At 43.8% G+C, this 17664-nt stretch overlaps 3 protein-coding genes across 7 annotated transcripts in view; 2 read left to right on the top strand and 1 right to left on the bottom strand.

The window, feature by feature from the left end:
• Nucleotides 1–656: 656 nt before the first annotated feature.
• The window catches only part of HEATR4 (HEAT repeat containing 4), a 46314-nt gene continuing 29306 nt past the window's right edge, over nt 657–17664 (bottom strand). Inside the window, exons 14-16 of one of the 3 annotated variants that reach the window (XM_059055944.2) lie at nt 17108–17267; nt 15636–15694; nt 657–946 (exon numbers count right to left, since the gene is read on the bottom strand). In XM_059055944.2, coding sequence (XP_058911927.1) covers nt 788–946; nt 15636–15694; nt 17108–17267 — 378 coding nt within the window. In that variant the 3' untranslated portion in view covers nt 657–787. Of the gene's footprint in view, nt 947–15635; nt 15695–17107; nt 17268–17664 lie in introns of those variants that run through there. The other 2 variants (XM_067028174.1, XR_010839497.1) reach the window with 2 other exon arrangements.
• RIOX1 (ribosomal oxygenase 1) lies at nt 13321–15991 on the top strand. The gene has a single exon (XM_067028175.1). The coding sequence runs from the start codon at nt 13544–13546 to the stop codon at nt 15515–15517; it is 1974 nt and encodes a 657-aa protein (XP_066884276.1). The 5' UTR covers nt 13321–13543; the 3' UTR covers nt 15518–15991.
• The window catches only part of LOC131751918 (acyl-coenzyme A thioesterase 1-like), a 53364-nt gene continuing 51531 nt past the window's right edge, over nt 15832–17664 (top strand). For all 3 annotated transcript variants that reach the window (XM_067028180.1, XM_067028178.1, XM_067028176.1), the window contains exons 1-2: nt 15832–15921; nt 16398–16574. The gene's annotated coding sequence lies outside the window, so the exon portion shown is untranslated. The remainder of the gene's footprint in view (nt 15922–16397; nt 16575–17664) is intronic.

Raw genomic sequence — 17664 nt, 5'->3', positions numbered from 1 at the left:
ACTATGAGTTCTGGATCTTTCCTCTTCCATGGCAATTTTTTGGGTATTGTGTGCTCTTACAGGATCCCAGCTTAGGATACAGATACAGTTTGTAACTCTCCCATGATGACTTAATCTTTTAAGCATTAAGTACATTAAGGAGGCTCATGAGAATTGCTAATCTGCCTTGTGAAATTGCAGCAACGCTTCTTAGGGATCTAAAAGTGTTCACACCCACCCACGCAGTACAAGGTGGAAAATATTGTACTAGCTCTGTTTTCTTGTAACAGTCCAGTGACATGGCTTCCTTATTGCCTTCTGGGCTGCAGTTAAAGAACTTGCTCTAGAACAAGGCTAGACTTGTAGATAGAAAACATCACTTAAGATTTTCTTTCCTAGACTGATGGGATTCTAGTTTGGGTTTCAAAGGGCTCTTTGTATAGCTTACAAAAGATTCTGGGTCTTTGAATATTTCTATTCTAGTAAAATTTGGAGTTCTGATCTATATTTAGTATATGACTTTTCTGGGTTATGGAAAAATATGGACTGTCACCTAATGTGATGTCAATTTTCTTTAACCCTCTGTGTAAATGGTGCACATTTAAAGAGCCAGGTTTACTGTTAAACAGATTTTTCTTTATAAACACAATGACAAAGATATTACACAACATCAGTTAAAGAGAAGAATGTGACCAGGTCCACTGCTGCCTGTGTCTTGAAGGAAGAGAAGGGGTCATCCTAGAAATAATGTCCTTTCCTTCTAGGGGAAGAGGACATGACCCTGGAAAAAACTTGAGTTTTTACTTAGCTAGAGATCTTGGTTGTCAGATCCAAATGGTCCCATCACAATCCTTTTTTCCCCGGCAGTGCGTAGATCTTTGACAAGTGATGAATGACCTCTGCTTCTTGTGTCTAGGCCCAGGACTGGACTCTGTGACCAGGGATTTGGTGTGCGGGGCCTCACAGGCTGCAGAGAGATATTAACATGTGAGCACATGTGCAAAATGTGGTCTCATGTGACAAATTCCAAAGAGAAAGCCTCTTCAGCCATGGTTTTATCAGAATAGCTCTGTGAACTGCCATAATAAATAAAAGAATAGAATCTATGAGTCTAAGACCTGCCTCTTTTGATTGCAGTCAGCAGCCTAATGTGGAGAATATGCCTGAATTTCCCACCCAAGGCTTGGACCTCCACATGGTGATCTTTAGGGTTAGCCTGTGTTTTCTATGTCTTTATTAATATGTAGTAGTAGCAGCAGCTATGGGAACTGTAGTAGCAATGACTAAACAGCTTTATTCTTCATGTGTGCTAAGGTGGATTCACTCAGGGTGACACACTCAGGTGTGTCCCCCCTGGGGATACAGCGCTACTCTATTTTCACCTTATAAACCAAAGTAGTGATGGCCACGGTTGAGTTTGTACCTAGGTTAAACCGTTCCCAGGAATCTAGGCTGTTCTAATGTTAATCTAGGTTTCTGTATTACTCTATGGAATAGTAAGAGAATTATCTATCTCATTCTCAAATGCGTTCTTAGCTTAGGGCCGAAGTACAAATGGAATCCCATTTACTAAATGTCTAAATATTTAAACGTTATAAATCAAGCTAGCGGGGATTTCCCTGGTGGTCCAGTGGCTAAGACTCCAAATGCAGGGGGCCCAGTTTGATCCCTGGTCAGGGAAATAGATCCCGCATGCTGCAACTAAAAGATCCCGCGTGCCTCAGGATCTTCTAAGACTGGGCGCGGCCAAATAAATTTTTTTTTTTTTTTTTTTTTTTTGCGGTATGCAGGCCTCTCACTGTTGTGGCCTATCCCGTTGCAGGGCACAGGCTCCGGACGTGCAGGCTCAGCGGTCATGGCTCACGGGCCTAGCCTAGCTGCTCTATGGCATGTGGGATCTTCCCGGACCGGGGGCACGAACCCGTGTCCCCTACACCGGCAGGCAGACTCTCAACCACTGCGCCACCAGGAAAGCCCTAAATAAATATTTTTTAAAAATCAAGCTAACAGGGCTTCCCTGGTGGCGCAGTGGTTGAGAGTCCGCCTGCCGATGCAGGAGACACGGGTTCGTGCCCTGGTCCGGGAAGATCCCACATGCCGCGGAGCGACTGAGCCCGTGAGCCATGGCCGCTGGGCCTGTGCGTCCGGAGCCTGTGCTCCGCAACGGGAGAGGCCACAACAGTGAGAGGCCCGCATACCGCAAAAAAAAAAAAAAAAAAAAAAAAAAATCAAGCTAACAAACTGTTTTTTAAAATATATATATATTTATTGACTTGGCCGCACCGGGTTTTAGTTGTGGTATGCGGGATCTATTTCCCTGATGAGGAATTGAACCCAGGCTTCCTGCATTGGGAGCACAGAGTCTTAACCACTGGACCACCAGGGAAGTCCCCAAACTGTTAACTAAAATACATACTATCACCTACATTGACAAAAAGACCAGGTTTGAATTTGGAATTTTTGCAGTCTTTGGAGCTCCTTACTAGAATGTGGCAGTGCAGGAAAACTGCATGATAAATAAATGCACCATGTTTTTCTTTTGTGATAGGAATCAAGCAAAATAGAATACATCAGAATTGTGTATTTGCAGGGAGCAAACCTGTAGTGGTACTACAAATGGTGAATTTTTTAAAAATTTAATTTAATTAATTTATTTTTTGGCCATGCTATGAAGCATGCAGGATCTTAGTTCCCCAACAAGGGATGAAACCTGTGCCACCTGCAGTGGAAGCATGGAGTCTTAACCACTGGACTGCCAGGGAAGTCCCTTGTGTATGTATATATCTTCCTCCTTCATTAAATAAATAGGAAAAATTTTATTATGATGTCTAATGAATTTAATGGGATTATTTCTGATTTTTTATATTGGGTTGGCCAAAAAGTTCATTTAGGTTTTTCCCATAAGATGCTAGAAAAACCCGAACGAACTTTTTGGCCAACACATACTTGCCTATTCTTTAATTAATCTCAAAAGCCTAACCCCAAAGTTTGATATATGCCCACTTACATATATGCAGAAAGAACACCATGCCTTGTATAATGTTTCTTACTTCACAAATAACTTACAATTGCAGCTACATATTATATTGTATTTTTGCTATTTAAGTAATAAGAACCAACACATTATTTATTATCTTGTTTTTCATTACTTAAAAAATTGAAAAAATCAATTGTGATGGGCCATATCATTTTAATTTTAACTTTTAATTTTGACGTTCAAGATGTATTTCTCTGTCAATTACTTGTATTATATTCTTTGAATATTATACTTGAAATGAAAAATGAAGTCATAATAAAGAGTAAGTCTCACCTGCACATGAATGTTTGTAGCAACTTTATTCATAATCATTAAAAACTAGAATCAACCTTCCGTAGGTGAAATGAAAAACAAACTGTGGTACATCCATACAATGAAATATTGTTCACCAACAAGAAATAAGCTCTCAAGCCACAAAAGACTTGGGTGAACCTCCTTGAATATGTATTGTGAAACAGGTTAGCCTGAAAAGGCTACCTATGTATGATTTTAATTATATGACATTCTGGAAAAGGCAGAACTACAGAGATAAGAAGATCATTGATTGTCAGTTGTTTGAGGGGAGGAAGAGAGGATGGAAAAGAGGAAGCACAGAAGATTTTTAGCATGGTTAAACTATTCTGCATGATACTGAAATGGTGGATACATGGCATTATGCATTTGTGAAAACCCGTAGAACTATACAGCACAAGAATGAAACTTAATGAATACAAATAAAAAAAAAATCATTTAGGTCAGGGAATCCCAGGAAAAACCCAGACTATGACAAGAGAATATAACTGTGACCTCAATTTAAATACATATTTTTGTTACAGACAGTGTTATGATGATGAAAAATATGTTCAAGCATAAACATATAGTATATTAGAATAAAATTCTGTCTGGAAGTTATTTCAAAATGGAAATGTAAGCTTAAAAAAAGATTAAATTTTCAACTTCAAAGAAGAGCTTGTTTATTTTATAATTTTTTAAAATGGATGATGGTAGGTATCAAACTGTTATAGATTTAGTTGGATGCATTTTAAAGTAATGTAACAGTTTTAATTTAAAATATCAATATATATAAATGCTGTACTATGTAGATGTTAGAAATTAAACGCTTTGTGTCTATTTAAACTTAAAAAAATGTGTGATGTCAATGAAAAAAGGTGAAGAGGTGACATAGCTTTTCACAATTCTTTTAAAGCATACATGAGCAAAAGAGTTGGAAGTTCAACATCCTAGACAGCATCTTATATGATGTACTGCAGAACTTGGCAGACTTCTGTTAAGGGCCAAATATTAATAGTATATATTTTAGGCTTTGTGGGCCTGATGGCCTGTGTCAAAACTGCTCAGCTCTGCTATTGTAGTATGAGAGTAGCCACAGACAGTTTGTAATGAATGAGTGTGGTTGTATTCCAATAAAATTTATCTGTGGGCACTGAAATTTGAGTTTTGCACAAATTTTATTTCAGAAAATATTATTCTTCTTTTGATGTTTTCAACCATTTAAAAATATGAAAATCGGGGCTTCCCTGGTGGCACAGTGATTGAGAATCCGCCTGCCGATGCAGGGGACACGGGTTCGTGCCCCGGTCCGGGAGCATCCCACATGCCGCGGAGCGGCTGGGCCCGTGAGCCATGGCCACTGAGCCTGCGTGTCCGGAGCCTTTGCTCCGCAATGGGAGAGACCAGAACACAGAGGGGCCCGCGTACCGAAAAAAAAAAAAAAAAATATGAAAATCATTCTTAGTCCACAGGGTGTGTAAAAACAGGAGTCAGGCCAGATTTGGCCTGAGAGTTATAATTTGTTGATCCCTAATTTACAGTAATTTGGTAAAATAGTTTTACAAATTAGTGAGTCAGTAGTCTCAAAGTTAGACTGTAATCTGTCTCACATTTGCCAAAGCAAATTCCTATATCCTTGAGGTCTTAAGCAAAATTATTCAGAAATGTATAAAGTTAAACATGAAAGTTCTTCTATTGCCAATAATGCCATTCCCCAGAGGCAACCTCTGACTTCAGATATTCAACCGTGCAGTCACACACACAAATACAACATATGTGGTTTTAAAGAAACTATATATAAATGTATATGGATTTTTTTAAAAAGGGACAACATATATATTGTTCTGCAATTTAATTTTTCAGTTTATAATACATTTTCAACAAGAATTCTTGAAACTTAGTCGACAATTGAGTCATTTACAATTTTGAAATGATAAGCAATGAGCATCTGTATATATCTGTCTCTATCTCTCTCTCTATCTCTGTATCTATATATGTTTGTACACATGGGTGAATATTTCTGTAGGATAGATTCCTAGAAGCAGTATTACTGGATCAAAGATATTCACATTTTTATGTTGATGAAGTCATCCAAAAGTTTATCCTAGGGTTTCTCAACCTTGTTACATTTAGGGCCAGATATTTCTTTGTTGTGGGGCTGTACTGTACATTGTAGGATGTTTAGCAGCATCTCTGGCCTCTATGCATTAGATGCCAGTAGCATCTCCCCTGTTGTGACAACCAAAACTACCTCTTGATATTGCCAAGTGTCCCCTGGAAGGGAGGGGGGGCAAAATCATCTTGAGCTAAGAATCACTACCCTGGACACTTGTTTTTCTTTTTTCTTTAATTTCTTTTTCTCCCTATCCCCCTTTCAATAACTTATCATGTTATCCTTCCTTCAAAAAGGAAAAGTGCTTAAAGGAATTTGTGACTTAGTATATATCACCCCTCTGTTATGGGATAAATTGTCTCCCAAAATTCATGTGTTGAAGTTCTAACCCCCAGTACCTCAGAATGTGACTGTATTTGAAGATAGGGTCTTTAAAGAGGTTATTAAGTTAAAATGAGATTGTAAGAATGGACCCTAATCTAATATGACTGATGTTCTTATAAAAAGAAGTTTTAACAAGAATTGTACAGAGGGAAGACCATATAAAGATTGGGAGAAGGCAGTCATCCACAAGCCAAGGAGACAGGCCCCAGAAAACAGCCCTGCCAACACCTTGATCTCAGACTTCTAGCCTCCAGAAATTGTTGTCTGAAAATAAACTTTTGTTGTTCAAGTCAGCCAGTCTGTGGTACTTTGTTATGGCAGCCCTGGCAAATTAATACGCCTTCCCAGTGTATTTGAATTTTAAATAAAGAATGAATGAGAGCTTCCCTGGTGGTGCAGTGGTTGAGAGTCTGCCTGCCGATGCAGGGGACAAGGGTTCGAGCCCCGGTCCGGGAAGATCCCACATGCCGCGCAGCGGCTGGGCCCGTGAGCCATGGCCGCTGAGCCTGCGCGTCCGGAGCCTGTGCTTCGCAACAGGAGAGGCCACAGCAGTGAGAGGCCAGCGTACCGCAAAAAAAAAAAAAAAAAAAAAAGACAGAAAAAGGCAATGACTTACCCAAAGGTATAACTATCTAACAATGGGATTTGGTGGGGGAGATAACTTTTCTGAGAGGATTCAGATCATTCTATGTAGATTTAAACATGGGATTGGCTCTATTCAACCTCTTTTCTACAGCAGCTTCTCTGATGAACAATTAGTAACTTCTATAATCTCAATGTCAAATTTCTTTCATTAAACAAAGATAATATCAATTCAAAAAAATAAGAGCAAGGCAAGCAATGATTAGAGATCAGAAGAAATGAAATGAATTAGGGAGAGTGAAGTTTGTTGTTTAAAAAAACATTATATATGTTTTTCTTTTTTTTTTTTTTTGGCCATGCCCCACAGCTTGCGGGATTTTAGTTCCCCAACCAGGGATGGAACCCATGCCCCTACAGTGGAAGCACGGAGTCCTAACCACTGGACTGCTAGGGAATTCCAAAAAAACACTATACTTTTAATTGCACAAATGATATGTACAATGTAGAAAACCCAGACCATGCAAATATGCAAAGAAGAAGAAAATAAAAATCACCTGGAATCCCACCATCTAAAGACTCTCACTGTTAAATATTGTGGCATAAAAACTCCCAAACTTTTTTCAGTAGTACGTATATATGGATGGATGTATAGATAGATAGAAATACACATACCTATCAACACACACATATATATCTCCCAAATGGGATCCTACCGTAATACTTATTTTGTCTGCTTTTTTTCTTTTCTTTTTTTTTTTTTTTTTTTGCGTTACGCGGGCCTCTCACTGTTGTGGCCTCTCCTGTTGCGGAGCACAGGCTCCGGACGCGCAGGCTCAGCGGCCATGGCTCACGGGCCCAGCCGCTCCGCGGCACGTGGGATCTTCCCAGACGGGGGCACGAACCCGCATCCCCTGCATCGGCAGGCGGATTCTCAACCACTGCGCCACCAGGGAAGCCCTGCTTTTTTTCTTATTCAGTGATATATTGAGAACATTATTCCATGTCAGTAAATGTATTTCTTTTTCTTTATTTTTTTTGGCTGTGTGGGGTCTTCGTTGCTGTGCACGGGCTTTCTCTAGTTGCAGCGAGAAGCGGGGGCTACTCTTCGTTGTGGTGCGCAGGCTTCTTGTTGCGGTGGCTTCTCTCGTTGTGGAACACGGGCTCTAGGTGTACAGGCTCAATAGTTGTGGCGCTCGGGCTTAGTTGCCCTGTGGCATGTGCGATCTTCCTGGATAAGGGATCGAACCTGTGTTCCCTGCATTGGCAGGCGGATTCTTAACCACTGCACCACCAGGGAAATCCCAGTAAATATATTTCTGAAAATGGTTATCAATAGCTGCTTTTGTTGAACTAAGTAGAGCCACAGGAAAATGATGAAATTAAAAGTAAGTCAGTCTCCAAAAGGTGTTTCCCAGTCACAAGGGAAACTAGAAGACAGATAGCAACAACATTCTTTACTTGAGGAAATCACAAAATGTTGAAAAAAGAAAAGGATGAGGTCACAGGAAAGACTAAGAAGAGGAGATATTGTACAGGATGTGGAAAAGACACATTTACAGCTCTCATCTAGCTAAGCCCAGTGTTTCCCAGCTTTGCCAGCAGAGAAGCATAGCTCATCCCCCCAGTTCACTACAGGATGTGTTCCACTGCCTGTTGAAAACCGTTCCCTTTGAAAAAGCAATGAAACCTCCCAGTGACATCCTTGACCTGCCCTTTGCAACATTTCCCTGGGGAATCTGATATCAGGGTCTGGCCAGCACACACAGCCTGTATGTCAATTAGGAAGAGGGCTCCCCCTCTGCTGGCCCTTCCTCCAGACACTGCAGCCCTAGAGTAGGGCACAGGACTTTTGAGGATAACATCGGTTGGTTTTAGACCCTACTCTGGCCCTTGGCCAGGTAACTTTGTGCAGAGCGATACCTCACACGATGGCCTTGACTGAAACAGTCCCACTGACCATGTAAACTTCCACAGGGCACAGGCAAAAATAATCTTAATCTTCCCATCCCATGCTGTCAGCCTGGCCAATTCAAGAACTTCTCTGACTCCCCCACTCCTAGTTTCTCTGAACTAGGCCAGAGGCACAAAAGCCATCATACAGGTCCTTGCTCCATAATAATAAATTATAGCCACAATTTTTTAAGTGTTTAGATCTGTACCAGATCCTGTGCTAAGTGCCTTGCATGCATTATTTTATGCTCACAACAAAACAATATTTTCTCCATATATCTATGAAGAAGTATGTTCAATGACTATTCCTACTTTACAGATGAGATTACCGAGATCTGAGAGAGTAACTTGACTGAGCTAATGCCACAGATAATGAGTAGCAGGGACTCAATTCTGGTTGGTCTGCTTCCCACAAACATTTCCTGTGCATCTTCTCTGTGAAGAGCAGTGTGCTAAAAGCAAGAGAAGGAGGCATAAGGAAGTCCTTTGCTTGAAGGAGTTTACAGTTTAGGAAGTTTAAGAAGGAATCTGACAAATATATAATACACCAATACATGCACAATATGCTAAAGCAATGTGAAAGGGCCAAAGTTCTCCTGTGACTAGGGAGATGGGAGAGCCTTTGGGGAGGAGATGGAATGTGAAATGGGTTTTAATAAGGGTATTATTTTAATTTAAGATTTGTTTGATGTGGACCATTTTTTTTAAAAAATCACAAACATTTATTACTTTCCCCAAAGCAGTTTGCAACACATTTGGGAGGCAATGTAGAAGGCCCACTAGGTAGAATTAAAAGGCTTCTTTCTTTCCTTTTTTTTTTTTTTTTGAAATATAGTTGATTTACAAGGTTGTGCTAGTTTCTGGTGTACAGCAAAGTGATTCTGATATATACATATTCTTTTTCAGATTCTTTTCCATTATAGATTATTACAGGTATTAAATATAATTCCCTAATTCCCTGTGCTAAACAGTAGAACTTTGGTGTTTATCTATTTTATACACAGTAATGTGTATAGTAATCTTAATCTCAAGATTCTAATTTATCCCTCTTTGCCCCTTTCCCCTTTGGTAACCATATGTCTGTTTTCTATGTCTGTGGGTCTATTTCTGTTTTGTAAATAAGTTCCTTTGTATAATTTTTTTTAGAATCCACATATAAGTGATATGTGATATTTGTCTTTGTCTGACTTACTTCACTTAGTATGATAATCTCTAGGTCCATCCATGTTGCTCCAAATGGCATAATTTCATTCTTTTTTATGGCATATATATATACACACATACACCACATCTTCTTTGTCTATTCATTTGTTTTTGGACACTTAGGTTGCTTCCATGTCTTGGCTCTTGTAAATAGTGCTACTATGAACATTGGGGTGAATGTATCTTTTCGAAATAGAGTTTTTGTCTTTTCTGGATATATGCCCAGGAGTGGGATTCCTGGATCCTATGGTAACTCTATTTTTAGTTTTTTAAGGACCCTGCATACTGTTCTCCATAGTGGCTGCACCAACTTATAGTCCCTCCTACAGTGTAGGAGGGTTCCCTTTTCTCCACACCCTCTCCAGCATTTATTATTTGTAGACTTTTTTTTTTTTTCCGGTATGCAGGCCTCTCACTGTTGTGGCCTCTCCCATTGCAGAGAACAGGCTCCAGACGCGCAGGCTCAGTGGCCATGGCTCATGGGCCCAGCCGCTGCGCGGCGTGTGGGATCTTCCCGGACCGGGGCACGAACCCATGTCGCCTGCATCGGCAGGCGGGTTCTCAACCACTGTGCCACCAGGGAAGCCCCCATAGACTTTTTGATGATGGCCATTCTGACTGGTGTGAGGTGATACCTCATTGTAGTTTTGATTTGCATTTCTCTAGTAATTAGTGATGTTGAACATCTGTTCATGTGCCTTTTGGCCACCTGTATGTCTTCTTTGGAGAAATATCTATTTAGGTGTTCTGCCCATTTTTTAAAAAAAGATTTATTTATTTTTATTTATTTATTTTGGCTGCACTGGGTCTTAGTGGCAGCACACGGGATCTTCGTTGCAGTATGTGGTATCTTTTAGTTGTGGCATATGGACTTCTTAGTTGTGGCATGCATGTGGGATCTAGTTCCCCGACCAGGGATCGAACCCAGGCCCCCTGCACTGGGAGTGCCAACTCTTACCCACTGGACCACCAGGGAAGTCCCTCTGCCCATTTTTTGATTGGTGTTTTAGTTTTTTTAATATTTAGCTGTATGAGCTGTTTGTATATTTTGGAAATTAAGCCCTTGTTGGTCACATCATTTGCAAATATTTTCTCCCATTATGTAGGTTGTATTTTCGTTTTGTTTATGGTCTCCTTTGCTGTGCAAAAGCTTATACGTTTGATTAGGTCAAAAGGCTTCTTTCTTGAACTGAAGTTTCTCTACTTTTGATCAGGTCTCTTGTTTTGAGTTCCAGAGAGTATGGCAGGTGAAACCAGCAACATTGTTTCCCCCATCAAGGCCCAGTATAAGCCCACATGTTGAGCTGCCTGGAGAGTTTGCAATTTCTTTCTTTTTTTTCTCTTAATCATTATTGGAGTATAGTTGCTTTACAGTGTTGTGTTAGTTTTTACTGTACAGCAAAGTGAATCACCTATATGTATACATACATCCCCTCTTTTTTGGATTTCCTTCCCATTTAGGTCACCACAGAGCATTGAGTAGAGTTCCCTGTGCTATACAGTAGGTTCTCATTAGTTATCTATTTTATACATAGTATCAATAGTGTATATATGTCAATCCCAATCTCCCAGTTCATCCCACCACCACCCCCATTTCCCCCTTGGTATCCATAGGTTTGTTCTCTATGTCTGTGTCTCTATTTCTGCTTTGTAAATAAGATCGTCTATACCAATTTTTTCAGATTCCACATATATGTGTTAATATACGATATTTGAAAGTGTTCCCTGGGGAGGCAAAATTGCCCCCACTTGAGGACCACTGTAATAGACCATGTGAGATATTAAAAGGGTAGATGTGACACCTGGGTAGGGGTAAAATCTAAATGGTTTCTCAAGGGTTTGGATAGGAATGTGAGGAAGAGGATTGAGAGATCAAACAGAACCACAGAAAACGTCCTAGAGCCCATGTAGTCTAACCTGCTCATAATTGCTTGCAAGGTTGTAAACTCTTTGGGAGGGAGTTTGGTAAAACCTATAATAATCACAAAAATTATCTTGCCCTATAATAATCACAAAAATTAAATTGACCCAGCAATTCCATTCCTGGTAATCTATCATAAATGATTCAAGTGAAGACAAGTAATCTTTATGTATAAAGCAACAATAGTTACATAGGGACAGTGACCATGTGCTCGACAATTGCACCCTCATGCCTACCACAGTGCCTGTTAATGAGAGGCCCAGATCTAAGAAGTCGATTTAAGGTTCAGAGGAGGTGAGTTTGAAGATTCTGGAGAGAGAAGTTGTAGCTAATAAAACAAAATCCCAGAGCGGGTGGGAAGGGCAGTTACCAAGAATACAAGAATGGCCCCGATTCCCCTGAGGAGGCACAGGTCGGCCCCCTCCCCACCCCTGCTGCCTGAGTGAACTGGCTTGACGAGGGACCAAAGTTCCCCTGGACCAAGACGCTGCGCGCAGCTTCTTCCTAAACATCATGGGCAGCTCGGAGAGAACACGTGGGACTCAGAGTTGGTCTCCCGCAGCAGCTCGGGGACGCAGGAAATTTCTTGGATGGACGCTCAACTGCCACCAAAAAGAGTGAGGGTATCGCTCACCTCTGCATCCCCGGTGTCTACAAGAGCGCCTGGCATATGGTCACCTGTCAAGACCTTCTGAAGTAGGATAACACTAGACGTGGACTCTAAAAAGAATCTTAGGCAGCCAGTCTGTATAGTGAAGCTCCTTTGAGTCACTTTGACTGGAGAAACTTGGGTCACTTGGTTAAGCACAAGCCAACCATTGTGGCCTTAGGATACAGGATTCCACTGATGCTCCAGGCCTTCCACGGTCTGGGAGCATTCACTGTGTTCTGCAGCACTTCTGGAGACCAAGTGGAGTCCCAGCACAGGATGGTTCTCCAAAGGAAATTCAGTGTCTTTCGTTGGGGGCGGGGGGGGATGGCCGGGATGGATGCTGGGCAGGTAGAGTCAGCATATGTTCACTGAATATGGAATTATTAAGTCAGAAAATATGCCTTTCCAGTTTAATTAAGAAGTAGCCTTGGAGATGAACTTGAAGTTTGAGCTAGATGGAAGTAGCAAAGATGAAGGGAAGAAAAAGGAAAGTGTGCATTTATTTGCAGGTTGATCGTGTCCTCTGAAAGGTTAAGTCCCATGAAGGCAGGTGACAGTCTGTTTCATTGTCTTGTTTATGATTGTTACCCCGATGCCATCGCAATGTCTGTCACTTACTAGTCAGTAAACATTTGTTAAATTAAAAATATAAAATAAAATAAGAATACAAGTAGAAAAGTCTGTAGCTTCATTTTCAGAGAGAGAGAGCAATGACTGAAAATTTGTAATGGAGAGAGGAGGAAGGGAAGTTAGGCGGAGGAATTTAGGGCTTCAATCAGTCTGTAAAGAGACCCAGGTGGACCGAAGTTTGAACCTAGAACTTTGCCTGAGGGCATTCCTTGAAACCAAGAATTGTGCGCTTTCTCATACAAAGCTGCTGGGGAACATGTTTTTCAGAAACGGGGACCTCCCGAGGAACACTGCAATTTGCAGTGTTAATGAAGGAAAAAGTTCAGTAGCTTTCTATCTCCCGGAGTCCCTGGCAACTTGATTTGTAAACTGCCCCCTAAATATGGAATCCGCGTTAATTTGGCAGGGACTACGCCGCTCTAGGGGGAAGCCATGCATTTAATTAACTTTTTTTTTTTGGAGGTACGCGGGCCTCTCACTGTTGTGGCCTCTCCCGTTGTGGAGCACAGGCTCCGGACGCGCAAGCTCAGCGGCCATGGCTCACGGGCCTAGCCGCTCCGCGGCATATAGGATCTTCCGGGACCGGGTCATGAACCCATGTTCCCTGCATCGGCAGGCGGACTCTCAACCACTGTGCCACCTGGGAAGCCCTGAATTAATATTTTGTCACGGGGCCAGCCGGAGGCGCCGGCGGAAGAATGGTGGGCGGGGACAACCCAGAGGCGGCTGGAGGCCTACCCCCTTCCCAGAGTACACTGCGGAAGCCGCCTGTCTGAGCCGGCTTCTCGCTATCTCCCGCCGGGCTCGGGAGAGGGTTGGACCATGGACGGGCTCCGGGCTAGCGCTGGGCTGCTGAGGCGCGGGCGGTTGAGGCGCCGGCGCCAGCCACAGCCACATAGCGGGTCGGTCCTGGCCCTGACCCTGAGGCCCAGGAAGATCCGAAGGCAGCTGAGGAGAAGTGTCGCGTCCCGGATAGCCGCGCTGAGGGCCCAGGCGCTGCCGAGCGAGGACTCGGAGGACTCGAGGGTGGAGTCGATGGTCGACGATCCCAGGGACACACCAGCTGGAGGGGCGGCGGCCCTTTCGGATGTGACCCGGCGGGAGCCGTACGGCCACCTCGGGCCCGCGGAGCTGTTAGAGGCCTCGCCCGCATCCCGCTCCCTGCAGACTCCCCGCGCCCTGGTGGAGGCGCAGACCCTGCCGGCGCGCTTAGTGGAAGCGCAGACCCCGCCGGCGCGCCTGGTGGAGGCATCCGCCCTGCCGGCACGCCTGGTGCAGGCCTCGGGCCCCCCGCCGCGCTTGGTGGAGACCTCGGCCGTGCTGTGCTCTGCCCAGCACCTGGCGGCCGCCCCGTTGTCCGTGGCTCCAGCGACGCTGTCTGGGCCGCAGGGGGAAAGCGCGGGCGGGGAGCTGCCCTGGGATTCCCCGCTGCAGCGCGTCTTGGCTGAGTTGAACCGCATCCCCAGCAGCCGGCGGCGCGCGGCGCGCCTCTTCGAGTGGCTCATCGCGCCCATGCCCCCCGACCATTTCTACCGGCGCCTATGGGAGCGCGAGGCTGTGCTGGTGCGGCGGCAGGACCACACCTACTACCAGGGTCTTTTCTCTACCGCCGACCTGGACTCAATGCTGCGCAACGAGGAGGTGCAGTTTGGGCAGCACCTGGACGCCGCGCGCTACATCAGTGGGCGGCGCGAGACCCTGAACCCACCCGGCCGCGCCCTGCCGGCCGCCGCGTGGTCCCTGTACAGGGCTGGCTGCTCCCTGCGCCTCCTCTGTCCGCAGGCTTTCTCCACCACCGTATGGCAGTTTTTGGCTGTGCTCCAGGAGCAGTTTGGAAGCATGGCAGGCTCCAACGTTTACCTCACGCCCCCCAACTCGCAGGGCTTTGCCCCCCACTACGACGATATCGAAGCTTTTGTGCTGCAGCTGGAAGGTAGGAAACTCTGGCGGGTCTACCGACCGCGGGTTCCGACCGAGGAACTAGCCCTGACATCCAGCCCCAACTTCAGTCAGGACGACCTAGGAGAGCCGGTGCTACAGACGGTGCTGGAACCTGGCGATTTGCTCTATTTTCCCCGAGGCTTCATTCACCAAGCCGAATGCCAGGATGGAGTGCACTCTCTGCACCTGACCTTGTCCACATACCAGCGCAATACCTGGGGCGACTTCCTGGAGGCTGTACTGCCTCTGGCAGTGCAGGCTGCAATGGAGGAAAATGTGGAGTTTCGTAGAGGACTGCCCCGAGACTTTATGGATTACATGGGGGCCCAGCATTCGGAGTCTAAGGATCCGCGAAGAACTGCTTTCATGGAGAAAGTGCGGGTCTTGGTTGCCCGCTTGGGACACTTTGCCCCAGTCGATGCTGTGGCTGACCAGAGAGCCAAAGACTTCATCCACGATTCTCTGCCCCCTGTGTTGACTGAGAGGGAGAGGGCACTAAGCGTTTATGGGCTCCCAATTCGCTGGGAGGCTGGGGAACCTGTAAACGTGGGGGCCCAGTTGACAACAGAAACAGAAGTGCACATGCTTCAGGATGGTATAGCTCGGCTGGTGGGTGAGGGAGGCCATTTGTTTCTCTATTATACAGTGGAAAACTCCCGAGTTTATCATCTGGAAGAGCCCAAGTGCTTGGAGATATACCCCCAGCAAGCTGATGCCATGGAACTCCTGCTCCGCTCCTACCCAGAGTTTGTGAGGGTAGCGGACTTGCCCTGCGACAGTGTGGAGGACCAGCTATCCTTGGCGACCATGTTATATGACAAGGGGCTGCTGCTCACCAAGATGCCTCTAACATGAACTAGGTACTCTTTGATTGCCAGAAACAAGACAGTAGTGATTCTCTCCTACCACCACCACTTTTTTGGGGGAAGAAATTCGTTCTTACCTTAATAACCATCACTGTGCTTACATTTACCTTTATGACTGCTTCAATGTCACAGAACTCAGACAGTCTTCTAGGAAACACCACCTCATCTAGGCACAAAAGTAAAAGCAGAAAAGTTGGAGGTGGAAGAAGGAGCTTTTTCTGAAGTAACCTTGATTCCTGATCATTTGAGAGTACCAACTTCATCATCATCCTCAGGCTTCCGTGTACTGTGTGGCATTTGCTGTGTTACTCTGCTTGAGACATTAGAAGTTTTTATTTGGAATTTGCATCCTTCATATGAGTTCTCTTTCATCAGTTTGGGGGGAGGGTTGGGGTCAGTATCCTGTTTGTTACTGTGAGTTTGTGTGAATGTTAGAAAAGTTATTAAAGTGCCAGAGAATGTTTTCCTTTTTCTGGGGCTAGATTATTATGTGGCATGGTTTGAAGAAATGTGGGAGGAGGGAGGAGGTCGATAGGGAAAATCAACAGCTGAGGTGAAAGGTAACTTGGGGCGGTTGTAGGATTGGGGCCAATTCTGCAACTTTGGGGGTAATTTATTCATTTTAATCATGTTACTCAAACCCCAAACAGCACAATCCTATTGGAAAAGTTATGAGTATATTATGTTTTTAAAAGTGTATTATGGTTTTGCTCAGTGCTTGCTTGCATCAGTGGCTGGCACTGCTCCCAAAGAGACAGAATGTCACCTAGTTGTGCTGTCATAGGCCTCAGTCAGCCAACTGGTAGCAAGCTGGCCATGAGGGAAGGCTGGTGTTCAAGTTACTTTCCACTCTCATTTTTTTCTGGCAGTTGGAAGAAACTTTCCCAAATCTGGCAAGTGAATATTCTCATGGTTGGTGGAAAAGAGCCTGGTGTACCAGAGAGAGCACTGGACTTGGAACCAGAAGACCTGGGTTTGGGGTGGTGGCTGGTGGGCAGCTGGCTGAATGACCTGAGGCTGCTGCTACGCCTGGGCACACTGATTTTGTAAGTATGTTTTGGTACAGCTTGATGTCTACACCTCATCATTTAGGTTGTATCTGGAACTTTTAAGATCCTTTCACCGTAACTGATAGGTTGAGTTATATAAAGCTGAGAACTTTATGAAATCGTTTTTTTTAAAGTTGCAAAAGTGTAGATGTACGTATAATCTCACTTTCCAGAGGTAATATTACTATTCAAGGTTAAGCTTCAAGGATTTTTCTGAGTGCTTAACCAGACATACAAAGGCAGTTTTTTGTTTTGTTTTTCTAAGGCATCCTTTTTTTGACCTAACTTTCAAATTGGTTCAGACAGAATTACATTATTCTTTTTTTAAGGGGCAGATAGCAAATCAGAGCCTGGGGGAGGGGGACAAGGAAAAGATAACAGAAGGACTGAGAGGATGGTGGCCAAGAAGAAAAGAAAGTGTCCTTTCCTGGCTCTCCCTACAGGGCTCACAACTAAGTCCCCAAACATCCAATCCTGGAAAAGGCTTGTTAAAGGAGTCAAGGCATAGGATTCACCCCTAGAAAACTTACCCTGAAAAGTTTCTTGGAGAAAAGTATAGAATTTCAGTGGTTTTTGCCCCTGTTTGGGTTGCATGGAAACACGTTTTGCTTCCTCCTTCATTTTTCCTATGACTGTCTCAATCTTGAATATTTTCTGTATCAACAGTTCCTTTTGGCTTAGTGTTTGAATCTGAATCAGAACAAATGTTGAAAAAAACAACTCTACTAGGCTGTAAATCATCAAAAAGCGTTAATAAAGTAGCATTGCATCATGCTTATTAGTATTAGGTGGTACATAAATGCCTGAACATTGTTTTCTGGTGATATTGGTTGGACATTTTTCATATCTGTTATTGAAAAATTTACTTTAGCTTTGTGGGCATGATGAAAGGAATCTGCTAAGAAATGCTTGCTTGATGTGAAATTGGTTTTGTGAATTATATGAAGAATCTTTTGCCTTTTTAAAGTTCTTTTCCCTTGATTTCTTCATTTCCTCTAACAGCTTTGAAAAATTAGAACCACCTGTTCAGCTAGAGTTCCTTTGGTGAAAGAGCCCAGATTGGGAATTAAGGAAAGTTTAGAAGGAA

Source organism: Kogia breviceps, chromosome 3, assembly GCF_026419965.1.
Source record: "Kogia breviceps isolate mKogBre1 chromosome 3, mKogBre1 haplotype 1, whole genome shotgun sequence".
Taxonomy (NCBI): Eukaryota; Metazoa; Chordata; class Mammalia; order Artiodactyla; family Physeteridae; genus Kogia; species Kogia breviceps.
The sequence above is the reverse complement of the archived record's forward strand: the minus strand, read 5'-3'. Positions and strand labels throughout refer to the sequence as shown.